The sequence below is a fragment of the Schistocerca nitens genome, chromosome 1 (assembly GCF_023898315.1).
Source record: "Schistocerca nitens isolate TAMUIC-IGC-003100 chromosome 1, iqSchNite1.1, whole genome shotgun sequence".
NCBI classification, from domain to species: Eukaryota; Metazoa; Arthropoda; class Insecta; order Orthoptera; family Acrididae; genus Schistocerca; species Schistocerca nitens.
Window position 1 is genome coordinate 1,014,610,581 of NC_064614.1, and position 13,201 is coordinate 1,014,623,781.

General features: G+C 40.5%; 1 protein-coding gene across 2 annotated transcripts in view; it reads left to right on the forward strand.

Moving 5' to 3' along the window:
• The window catches only part of LOC126196086 (ATP-binding cassette sub-family C member 10), a 369,743-nt gene that overhangs the window by 98,765 nt on the left and 257,777 nt on the right, over window positions 1–13,201 (forward strand). For both annotated transcript variants that reach the window (XM_049934541.1, XM_049934540.1), the window contains exon 4: window positions 4,325–4,531. In XM_049934541.1, the coding sequence (XP_049790498.1) occupies window positions 4,325–4,531 (207 nt within the window). The remainder of the gene's footprint in view (window positions 1–4,324; window positions 4,532–13,201) is intronic.

Below are 13,201 nucleotides of genomic sequence, written 5' to 3' on the forward strand. Positions count from 1 at the left end.
GATGTATATACCGTCTATGCAGCTAAATGAAGGCAGTTCGTTTATTGCCATATGCGTTTTGCTTCTTTTGTTTGGGAAGCACCATCAGTGGCCTGAAACACATGTTTATTTTTATACGTTTGTCAGATGTATAAAAAGAAACATGTATGTCAGGCCACTGATAATGCTTCCCAAATAAAAGAAGTGAAACACGTATGGCAATAAACAAACTGCCTTCATTTAGTTACATGGACGGAACATACCTCCACGAATTTAGAGCAACTAAGGGAAAGATGTAAAACAGATTAAAATGACTATAATACAGCCATGTCAGGCATTTCCAGTCAAGGTATACAACAGGGTCAATAATATCCACCTCAGACTCCACAAGACCTTCCAACACATTAAATTCAATCAGACCTGTAAAATAAATAATGTAATTCCTAGTAATATTAATGTAAAGGTCAGATACTACTCTTGGTAGCACAAAGAACAGAATGATTTGCAGAAAATACTTGGTTAAAAATGAAATCAAATCATTTTGTACAAAGAAATTCATACTTAATAGGATGTTATATGATGTACATCTCAAGTTATCAGTGATGAACAACATAATACGAAAAACTGAACACATTACAGCAAGAACACTGAAATTCACACAGAACAAACACAAATGAAAAATCAGAACACTCACTAACAAAAATAACTATAAAGAAAAGCATGACAAAGTAAAAACACTCTCATCACCACAAATTTCACCCAAAATTAATAAATCTCACAGATAAAGAATTAATGGAGAAAGAAACACAGCTACTAGAGAAAGTGCTCAAACACAACATCAGTACAAAAATAGATAACCACTATATAGAAAACTTACTTGTAGAAACAGAAAACATCTTGACAGAGGAAGAGAAAAAAGAAAATAACACTATAAATATTGGGCTAACATGAGAACTAGTGAAGAAAGAAATAAATAACATAATCACCATGTCAAAGAAAGAGTAAAACAGTAAACTTCGAACAGATAAAAACATCACCAAGAAATTAAAAAAATAACTACAAGCTAACAACATCATAGTCACAAGAGCTGATAAAGGAAACAGCACAGTACTGATCAATAACGAACAATATACAGAAAAAACTAAAGATTTCATCTCTTCTAACAGTATCAAAAAATTAAAATCTGATCCAACAGCACACTTCCAGACATACATAAAAAATAACCTCAAAGACATCAGACACACACATGTATACCTCAATACCCACTACAGACACAATAACACTAATTTAAGCTGACATACAACAAATTACCTGCAGTCAATGTTAATGAAATGACTAAAACCCTCAAAGCAATCACATCCCAAAATTACTTCCAATTTGAGAAGGAATTTTACTTACAAGATGATAGGTTTCCAATGGGATCCCCAATTTCAGGAACACTGGCAAACATATTCATCAACCACACAGCAAACACTATCTTTGATACAGTCATCTCAAAGAAAGAATAAAAAATTGTTTATTGGTACAGATATGTGGATGGCATAATCTGCATGATAGATGAATCAACAGAGAAAATTCATAAACATACAGATATGAACAACATACATAAAAATATCCAATTTACCCTGGGAAGAGAAACACAAAAGCTAATACATTTCTTGGATATAACAATAAAGAGAGAGAACAGTGAACACACGTTTAACATCCTCAGAAGGGCAACAGCCTCAGATATAATTATAATTATAAATACTTCATCCAACCACCTGAAAAATCAAAAGTTAGCAGCCCTACAACACATGTTATACAGACTAAATGACATCCCATTCATCAAAGAAAACTATGAAAAAGTATTACAAACAGTACAACACATAGCCACAAACAATGGTTACAGCACCCACACACTACAAAAACTCAATCAAAAAATTAAAACACAACTAAAGAAAAATCAAAACAAGCAGAGAGAACAGAACCCCACAGACATTACAGCACACATGGGAACACAAAACAATGACACTCATGACATGAATAACAGAAAAAAGGTACACTCTTACGTACAAACACAAAGCAACACACAAGATAGCAACTATACTAAAGAAGCAGGGATCACAAATAGCTTACAGAACAAGAAACACACTCGAATCACATTTATGAACAACAGACAAACCAGACAAATACCAAGGAGCAGGTATATATCAGCTAGAGTGCCAAGAATGTAAATCAGTATATCTGGGGATGATAAGCAGGATATAAAGAACATATGAGAAGTTGGAAATATGAAAATAATCATTCCACCTTCGCTGAAACCTGATAAACCATGGACATGAGCCATCCAACATGGAAAATGACACGACAGTTATCTAGTGAATAATCACAAAAAAAAGCTCCTGACATTGCAAGAAAACTTTCACACACAAATAGCCATTGCAATGGAAAAGAAGGTACTCAACAATCAAATCCATGTAAACAATAACTCTCTGATCATGCTAGCCACCAGAACAATAACAAACAAAAGTGTAACCAGGATAAATAATTAATGAATGTTCCTACCCTCCCCCACACACATACAATAACACATATTTGATATTTGCTTAAAAAAAATACACAGCAAAATACACACATACGTATATTTATTATTAAAAAAATGAAATAAAATAAAAATACATTTATATTAAAAAAAGATTCTGTGACTTACCAAACGGGAAAGCACTGGTAGATAGACACAATAAAAAACACACAAACACACACACAACAGTTATGTGTGTGTGTGTGTTTTTTATTGTTTTTTATTGTGTTTATCTACCAGCGCTTTCCCGTTTGGTAAGTCACAGCATCTTTTTTTAATGTATTTTTCCCATGTGGAATGTTTCTTTGTATTATAATCATATCAAAAAAATACATTAACACACACACACACACACACACACACACACACACACACAAACCCGTATTTATTTTGAAATAAAAAAAATTACCCAGAGCAAAATACACACTAATGCATATTTATTGTTAAAAAAATAAAAATGCATTTACACACAGCAAAATACACTACACACCAGAAGCACACATAAGTTTATCACCAAATGGAAAGTGAAAGTGAAACAGGCAATGTGGATGAAAGAACACCAGAAATCTGCCAGCTGGTGTATGAAAACTAACAAATAGATCTTCAGGACCACACTCATGTGTTAACAGCACTGGAAATTGTAAGTGACACCAAACGATACATTTACAATACGGAACTTGTGCAACAGAAGTTGCTTCTAACCAAAAAATCCAGAGAAAAACATGACAAAATGTAATTTAGCAGCATATTATATCTGTGACGTAATACATTTATTGTATGTATAAAAAGAAACATGTATTTCAGGCCACTGATGATGCTCCCCAAATAAAAGAAGCAAAACGCTTATGGCAATAAACAAACTGCTTTCGTTCAGTGGCATAGATGGTACATACCTCCATGAATTTAGAGCATTTAAGGGGAAGACAGAAAACAGATAAAAATGACATACATACACTCTCACACAAATGCAACTCGGACACACTTGACTGCAGTCTCAAGCAACTGAGGCCCCTCTGCCTGAGTCTGCGGTCATGGGTGTGAGTTGTATTTGCATCAGTGTGAATTTCATCTAATTTTCACGAAGATGTTACTGGCCGAAAGCTATTATTTGTGACAATCTTTTTGTTGTACCTATCTGTGACTCAGCATCTCTGCTATAAGGTGAGTAGCAACTTTCCTTTTTACAGTATTGCTACCTTCCATCCTGGATTTTCCATTGTTTGAATTGTATTTAACTTTCCTCGTCCTATCCTTCTCTGCCCCCCGAGGATGGTAATTCTGAAAGTTAGGATAGTGTCACGTATTTGTTACTTACGTATTGTTCAGTACCACATAAACATAAAGGCAAAAGCAACATTTAAGTGTTGCTGATATGAAGCTATCATTTGAAAAATTTGAAAAGTAATGCCTAGGACTTCCTTCACATTCAATCCAGCATAATTAAATTTTTAGCCAGACTGAAATTTCAATTCAATGAGTGTGGAAAGGTGTGACCTATGAAATCATTAACAATAATTAGCTTTCTTATTATGTTATGTTGCATTTTCTAGGATTAGTTGACACTTTTTCACCTGAGGACTCATTTCAACAATTTACAGTTTACTGACAGATAAAGGTATACTAATTTGTAATTTGAATTTTCTTGGGTTCCTCTTACTTTTCATGATGAACTATTTTGGTGTAGATTGAGTTTTTATGTTATAAAGTGTGGCTTAGTTGCTGTTTTATTATTAGTAAATTATTGTAGACAAAATAATGAAATCAGTGAAAATAAACTTCTAGATGGAGCAAGTCTGATGCGAGCACTTCACCGTCAGTTTGGTGTTGTGTTCTACAGTGTTGGTATACTGAAGCTGGCAGCTGATGTATGTGGATTTGCTGGCCCATTGCTGCTGAATGGTCTTGTGAAATATGTGGAGACTGGTGATGAAAATCAGCCATCAGAAGGATATGTCTATGCTTTGGGACTTTGCTTGTCAACGCTTTGTGGTATCTAAACAATTTAATTAGTCCCATTATACAATATCTTATTACTTTTCTTTGCACCATTTTTTTGTTATAATGCTATATTTTGTAAAAACCGTTATTTTCAAAATAATTCTTTGAAAATTGATATTTTTTATGATATCTTGATGAAAGCAGGTGATAGGATTTGGTGAAGGGGAACGGAGATGTGTGGAACTTTCCGTTTTTAATTTTGGTTATTAAAAAATCAGCTTTTGTATATTACGACTTGTCATAATATGTGTAATATTATGCAAGCCTTCTGTGTCTGATGAAAACTTTTGCATGCTTGAGGTATTTTTTTCAGTGTTAAGATAAAGACATTGCTGTTATGAAACCAGAGCCTTTTTGTGGACTCACCTATGAGTTTATATTGGTATAGATTAATCATTACATAAAAACACGCATACTTATGCCCTCCTTTTATTATAATCTATTATTTGCTCCCAGAATAGACTTTTAACAATGAATTTGTTGTGACTCGCCGATCATTCAAAGCGCTGCCGCGCAATTACGCGTGTCCTCTACGTGCGGCGCTGTCTGCCAGCCATGCAGCAGCTGCGCCACCTAAGCGGCCAGCCGAGCAGTGGCCACTAGACTGGGACTCAGTTCTCATTCGAATGCTAACGTGTACACATGTCTTGCTTGTAAACTTACTCTGTGACTTATATGTGTTGTGTCGTTCGGAAATATATTTGTTAAATTTGACGTTATAACAATTGGCGACGAGGTAGTGGACTTTTCCTTTTCACCGTTGACCAACAGGGTTCCATGGCTGCTGTTGAGCAACTATTGCAAAATATCCTTGAACAGCAAACGCTTCTAACAGCGGCGATTTGCGATTTCGTCGCGGCGGCAAATGCGGGGCGTTTCTCGTCATTGGCTGTACCTCCTTACGACGAGACGGCGGAAGACTGGTCTGATTATGAAAAACGTCTTCGACAGCACTTCTTGGCATTTCATGTCACGGACGAACAACCATGTAAGTCTCTGTTCCTTTCCTGGATTTCACCTCAAATGTATCGGTTGTTGTCGCAATTGGCTCCTTTGAAGGATCATGCATCTTTGTCCTTTTCTGAAATGTGTTCACTTCTGTCTGTCTATTTTCAAAAGCAAACACATGTGGTAGCCTCTCGTGTTGCCTTTTATCGTTGTCAAAAATAGCCACATCAATCCTATCGCACTTGGGCTGCTGAACTTCATGGCCTCAGTCAAAAGTGTCAATTTGTTACTGACGTTCACAAAGAATCCTATGCCAATTCCATGGTACGAGATTCTATTATCTGGTCGGCGCCTGACAAAGAAGTTCGGCAATGTGCCCTTCAGTTGGCGAATCCGACTCTAGATGAAGTTCTCTCCATTGCGCAGTCTTTTGAAATTTCTCGCGCTGCTGGGGCGCAAATAGAGGCATGGGGTGATGTCGGGGAAATACAACCTCTCTGCGCTGTTGACGACGCGTGCGGCACTTCCCCGCCGGCTGACGTGGCCACAGTGCGCTCCCATGCACAGCCTCGGCCTAGCCGTAAACAACCCGCTAAGAAACTGCAACAAAACCCCCGGCAACTTCCTTCATGTCCGCGGTGTTTTACGAAACATTCATGCGAGGATTGTCCCCAACGTTGGGCTGTGTATCACAACTGCAAAAAGAAAGATCATGTGGCTTCCATTTGCAAATCCGACCGCATACATGATGTTCATGAACATGACGCTGATTCTGATTCTGATTCTGTGTTATCTGTCAATTGCACTTCTTCCCTTTCAGGGAAGTTATTCCTCACTGTCCAAATTCTTGGTCAAGATGTTCGCATGCAAGTGGATACCGGTTCTGCTGCCACTATAATTAATTCTCAGACGTATCTTCAGTTGGGTTCTCCACTCCTGTCACCTGTCACTCGGCAATTACGGACGTACAATAAACAGAAGATTCTCTCTTGGGACAGTTTAATGCTGAGGTATCTTACAAATCTGTCGTTCGTACTGTTCCCATATTTGTGGTCGACCAGAGCAACGCAGAAAATCTTTTTGGTTTCGATGCCTTTCGCATTTTTGGGTTCTCCATAGATGACTCTGTCAATATTGTCTCTGATGCTATTCCTTATGCTCGACTGGATTCCTTGTCGACGACATTTTCGTCCCTTTTTTCTCCTGGGTTAGGCCGTGCAAACGACTTTGACGCTCATATCATGCTCAAACCCACTGCTCGGCCTAAGTTTTTTCGGGCTCGGCCCATTCCTGTGGCCCTTCGTGATCGGGACCTGGATCGTCTCACTACTGCAGGGGTCTTGCTTCCTGTCACTTCCAGTGAGTGGTCCTCTCCTGTTGTTGTCGTTGCTAAGCCAAATGGTGATATTCGTCTCTGTGGCGATTTCAAAGCTACTGTAAATGCTCAATGCCTCATCGACACTTACCCTATGCCCCGTCCTGAAGAACTGTTCACTAAACTTGCTGGAGGCCAGTATTTTTCTAAAATTGACCTGTCAGAAGCTTATCATCAACTTCCTCTCGACACTGCTTCTCGGCAGTTTCTGGTCCTTAACACGCCTTTCGGCCTCTATCAATACCAACGCTTGCCATTCGGGGTTGCTAACGCCCCTGCTCTCTTTCAGCGATTCTTGGAACAGCTATTGCTCCCTGTCCCTGGGTGTATCAATTACATGGACGACATTGTTGTCACTGGCTCCACCACTGAAGAACATCTTCAAAATCTCCGCACACTTTTTCATGTCTTACAGACTGCCGGTCTTAAGTGTAATCTTCAGAAATCACAATTTTTTCAGGCATCTATCACGTACTTGGGGTTTCAACTCTCTCGGGAGGGTATTCGTCCGCTTCAGCAAACTGTCGCTGCAATCGATACCCTTCCTCGCCTTGCATCTGTTAAGGAACTGCAGGCCTTCTTGGGGAAAATAGCATACTATCGCAAGTTTTTACCGTCTGCGGCTTCGGTGGCACAGCCGTTGCATCGCCTGTTGCATAAAAACGTGCCTTTTCACTGGTCCGCGTCATGCGATGCGGCTTTCCAGAAATTGAAGACTATGCTGAATCAGGCCCCGTACCTGGCTACTTATCGACCTGGCCAACATCTTGTTCTTGCCACAGACGCCTTTCAATACGGGGTCAGTGCAGTCCTTGCGCACCGTTTTTCTGACGGTTCGGAACAACCCATTGCTTATGCCTCCAAAACGCTCACGGATGCCCAACAAAAGTATTCTCAAATTGAAAAAGAAGCTTTGGCCATTATTTATGCTATTCATAAGTTTGGTGTTTTTCTCTATGGCTCAAAATTTCATCTTGTTACGGATCACAAACCACTTGTTTCCTTGTTTCATCCATCAACGTCACTTCCCGACAAGGCTGCACACTGCCTCCAGCGTTGGGCTCTTTACTTGTCTCGTTTCAATTATGAGATTCATTTCCGGCCAACGGCTCAACATGCAAATGCTGATGCTCTGTCTCGCCTTCCCATGGGTCCTGATCAGGCATTCGATAGGGCCGAACTTTTGTGTTTCCACCTGGATGTTGCCGAGCAGCGGGTTGTGGACGGGTTCCCCATCACTGGAGACAGGCTGGCGGCTGCTACGAGTTCTGACGCTATCCTCTCCCGGGTTTATGCTGTATTCAGAAGGGTTGGCCAAATCGCCCGTCCGCTAAGACTTCTGATCCGTTGCGGAACTACTATGCTTTGCGCTACCGCCTCACGGGATGGTGTTATCCTCCTCTCCACTGACAATGCTTCGCCGCGTGTCGTGGTACCCGCGTGTTTGCGTGCTTCGGTCTTGCGCCTCCTTCACCAAGGGCACTGGGGTGTGTCTCGCACAAAATCTCTGGCGCGCTGTCATGTGTACTCACCTGGCATCGACTCTGACATAGCACACATGGTCGCTGCCTGCGGCCCTTGTGCGTCACAGGCCGCTGCTCCAAAGTCATCTTTCTCACCGTGGCCTTTGCCTGAGAAGCCCTGGGAGCGCATTCATGCTGACTTTGCGGGACCCTTTTTAGGTACTTATTGGCTCCTCGTAATTGACGCCTACTCTAACTTTCCTTTCATTGTCTGTTGCACGTCGCCTACCACCGCAGCAACCACCAGTGCTCTCGCCTGCATTTTTTCTTTGGAAGGCCTCCCCTCTACTCTTGTTACTGATAATGGTCCGCAATTTGCCTCTTTCAAATTTGCGGATTTTTGTGCTCATCACAGCGTTATGCATGTCACGGCCCCGCCGTTCCATCCACAATCCAACGGTGAGGCTGAACGACTGGTCCGCACATTTAAGGCTCAGATGTGGAAACTTCTGACTTCTTCTGCTGCTGATGATGCGCTTCTCCAGTTTCTGGCATCTTACTGTTTCACCCCCATGGGCGACCACAGCCCGGCTGAGCTCTTACATGGCCGACAGCCCCGCTCGCTACTTCATCTTCTGCGGCCTTCCACGTCTCGGCCGCGGGTGCCTTCACTTGGCCGGTTCACCGCCGACGACCTCGTCTGGGTACGGGGATATGGCAGGCGGCCAAAATGGAGCTCGGGCCGTATCTTACGACACCGTGGCAGACGCCTGTATGAAATCCAGACGGACACGGGTGTTGCAGTGCGTCCATTCGGACCGACTTCGCCCTCGTGTGCCGGCAACGCCTGTTCCGAATGCCGATACACCACCTTCGGCTCTACCTGACACTTGGGATCTTGGCATCTCTCAATACTCACAACGCAGCCCTCTCACTGTCATCGCGATGCCAGCACAAGAACGGACGCCACTAGGAGACGTGCCCATGCAGAAACCGGATGACCATCCTCTGTCAGAGCAAATCTACTCGCCTCCTCCTCCAACGGACACAGACACATCGCCCATGTCTCCTGTCATATCAACTGGACTTGCCGCAACGGGCAGATTGGTGCTTGGGGCCCCAGCAGATTCGACCCCTACGTCTCCTGTCATCTCGACCCGTTATCATCGGGGACACTTCCGTCCGTACAGGAAGCCTCCCCCTCGAGACTTTACGGCGAGTCAAACAACGCCTATGGACATTAGCCATCTCCAGGACACCTCCATCAAGACCAGTGCAACAATTTCAAAGGGGGGAAAAGTGTTGTGAGTCGCCGATCATTCAAAGTGCCGCCGCGCAATTACGCGCGTCTTCTACGTGCGGCGCTGTCTGCCAGCCATGCAGCAGCTGCGCCACCTAAGCGGCCAGCCGAGCAGCGGCCGCTAGACTGGGACTCAGTGCTCATTCGAATGCTAACGTGTACACATGTCTTGCTTGTCAACTTACTCTGTGACTTATATGTGTTGTGTTGTTCAGAAATATATTTGTTAAATTTGACGTTATAACAGAATTCATAATACCATCTTGTCTGCCAGGCTGTCTGAGATATCTGGCAGTAGCAGATCTACTGTATCAGTAATAGATCATGCACAGAAGTTATTGAAACTTGGATAACTTGTGAATGTAATATGATTTTGAGCTGTAATCTCAGCATAGCATAAGTTTCAGCATTCTATGTTTTAAGTAATGGACTGAGAATGTCTCATAGTTCTGCTTAATGTGGTAGTACCTGAGGAAAGACAAACGTTGTCTGTATGGTGCAGAAGAATCAACTGCATTGATCCACTAAGTGCTGCATATCTAGTAGAACATGTATACATAGCAGTGCGCAGAGGCTTATATTCAGCTGCTCGATCATGTTACTGGACTCATATTCAGGAGTATTGGGATTCAAATCTATATCCACTCATCCATATTTATTTTTCAATGTTTCCTGAAATTGCTATGGTAAATACTTACCTTGAAAAGGGCAATGCTTCTTTGCTTCCTCATCCTTGTCCAATCCAAGCTTGTATTCATTTCTAAATTTCTTGTCCTCAGTGGGATAAAAAATTGTAATCCTCCTTCCCTTCCTTGCTGATGCAGAACAGATACAGTTACAATGTTATGAAGTGCTGTAGTTACATGCTGAAAATTGTCAGCTAACAAAAAGAGACCTTCATAGTAACATTAAATTTGGTTACGAATGTCATTATTGGTGCACAAATAGTGTGACACATAATGAACAAAGAATACAAACATGATGTAAGCACCAGCATGTTTAAACTAAATCCTAAGCATGTGCTGCTTAATAGAGTGCATGATCTTCTCTAATTTTAAATTAAAAACTTGGAGGTATGTGGGAAGTGTCAACTTTTAAATATTATATTGTCTTCTGATCATTACTTTATATTGTTCACTAAAGTGGGTGTAATATACTGTCTAATCATTACAAATAGAACACTGCTACATATGAGAAGAGGAGCAATTGAATTGAAACTAGCTGCAATATTGCAGAGAAAGTCTGTTGCTATTTTATCTAATAGTTACGTAAGTATGAAATTGTCAGATCTTCTTCTTCCATTCAGGTACAGATTGAACAAGAGATTACATTCTTTCTAAAATTACATTACTACAGTCAAATGCTTTAGCCAATAATTTGTGGCCAACATATTGCTGTTGGCTACCACAAATAGGAACTTGAATTAGGAGGAGGACAGTGCAGCAGACTGCTTGTCATTTCAGTGCCAGAAAACTGCAAGATCTAAATAGCTGTATCATATTGTCACAATTGGTTACAAGAATCACCGTCTCATGTGGACAGCACAGTACACTGAGATTATACAGATAATGAATCACTGTTATTGGAGGTTGTCCATATTGTAGTGAAATAATTTGTCAATTATGGTTTATTCATCTCATGATGTACATTTTCAATCCATGTGGTTTGTATTCAGTAGACACATCAAACATTTCTGTTACAGTTACAACAATTTTTACAGTAATAAATAATAATGTAATAACAAAATTATATTTCTTTGAATAACTGTGCATACTTAATATGACATGTAAAAAGTTATAACCAGCTCAAACTACCAGTTTTCCCTACATGAACTCTTCACCAAAATAACAGCATTTCAGTATCAATGGCTCATATAACTTTCTTTGCAGTGGAAATAATTTTATCTCGGTTAACATCTTCCATTTTAATTTTTTACATATTTTCATTCCCATGGATTGAGGTACCTGGGCACACAGTTTGGGACAGTAGGTGGAAACGTAGAAGTTTCTTTGTTTCTTGTGTCGTGCATGAATAAAATAGTTTCTCTGAAATAATTCCTAATTTGGGATATAAAAATGTAATAATGTCATTAAACAAACAATCCTTTCGGAGGAACATCAGCAGCTGAGCCTTATAGAAGAGGTTGAAAATATCGCTTCAGTTGTAAGGTTCTTTTTATTTAAAACATGACAGGTTTTGGGCTCTTATATACCCATCATAAGGTGTTTTGTGCTGTGACCTTGAACACTGTGGTGGATGAGTACAGGATGCATTGTATCAACAGCAAGTGCAGAGCACAGCACTCTGTGATCGCTGGTGCTACACCGCGTCCTGTACTCATCCACCATGGCACTTGGGTTCTTAGCACAAAGCTGTAATACCTGCTGATGGGCATATAAGAGCCTGAAAGTGGTCATCTTTTAAATAAAAAGTAACTAATAACTGAATGGGTATTTTCAGCCCGTGCTAATCTCATAAAAATATGGGGATAGGAGAGTTAATATTTAAAGTTTTCAGTATCATGAATGACGTGGTTCCTTATGATGTACAGTGCACATATTCCAAGTTATCTTTCTCTTTAATATCCACACTGTGTTAGCCAAGTTCCCACAAAAACACAACACCATTCCTAATAATAGATTCAAAGTAACTTGTTGCAATGACAGTTACTGAGAGCTGTATTATATGCCTAAAATTGCCAGTCTCTTCAAAGGGGCATCAAACTATTATGCTATACTAAAATCAATACAAGTCACAACGCATACAGTTTGGCTCATCTGAATGTGAATTACATAAGTCCAGTAATTGTCATGTATATGCGAGGACCAAACAAGAGAGTTGAGTTGATCACTTTCGACACAAAGTCCAGACTAAGAGAGTTAGGTGATCACTTAGAAGCAAAATCCCAAAGTGAATACTTGTTGACAGGTAGACCTTGATGGTTATTCAATGGCTTCCTGATAACCATGGCTTGGCTGCTTGCAGAACTCAGAGGTAACTTGCTGAAATCGAGCTGTAACCTGGACTGACTCTGCAACCAGAACTGCTGACTTTGAGCTGTGCTGCCTCCTAAATACTGGCTGAGTAGAAGGTTACATGTTCTACTTTTTTTCAGTCATGTAATTGACATAGGGAAGTAGTGTGGTAACTTTGATGCCACCTGTGGCAACATTGGTGCTGCCGATCTGAGTAGAGCCTTCCAAAAAGCATGCTATGAACATCTTGTTAGTTTGATATTGACATCTGCTGGATAGGTAACCTGCCAGACCTGGTTGTATTGTGGGATGTCATATGACACAGGATAATGCTTATGGAAGCCCGAAAACATGTTATTTTGTCTTTTTTTTTTGACAATTAGAGCTGTTGAGAGTAAAATTATTTCTTTATGAGAAGTAATGAATACAAATCCAGCCTGGATTTTCCACAGTGTAGATTTTGATTGAAATTCAAATTTTAAAGCACCTTCCATTTATAATGTGAGAATTATGAATGCAAGGAAGCAGGAATAGTAGCAGATCCCGTAAATGAACTTATCTTGTGGGAACAGAAATAATAATTCCATGAGAAATGAAGGG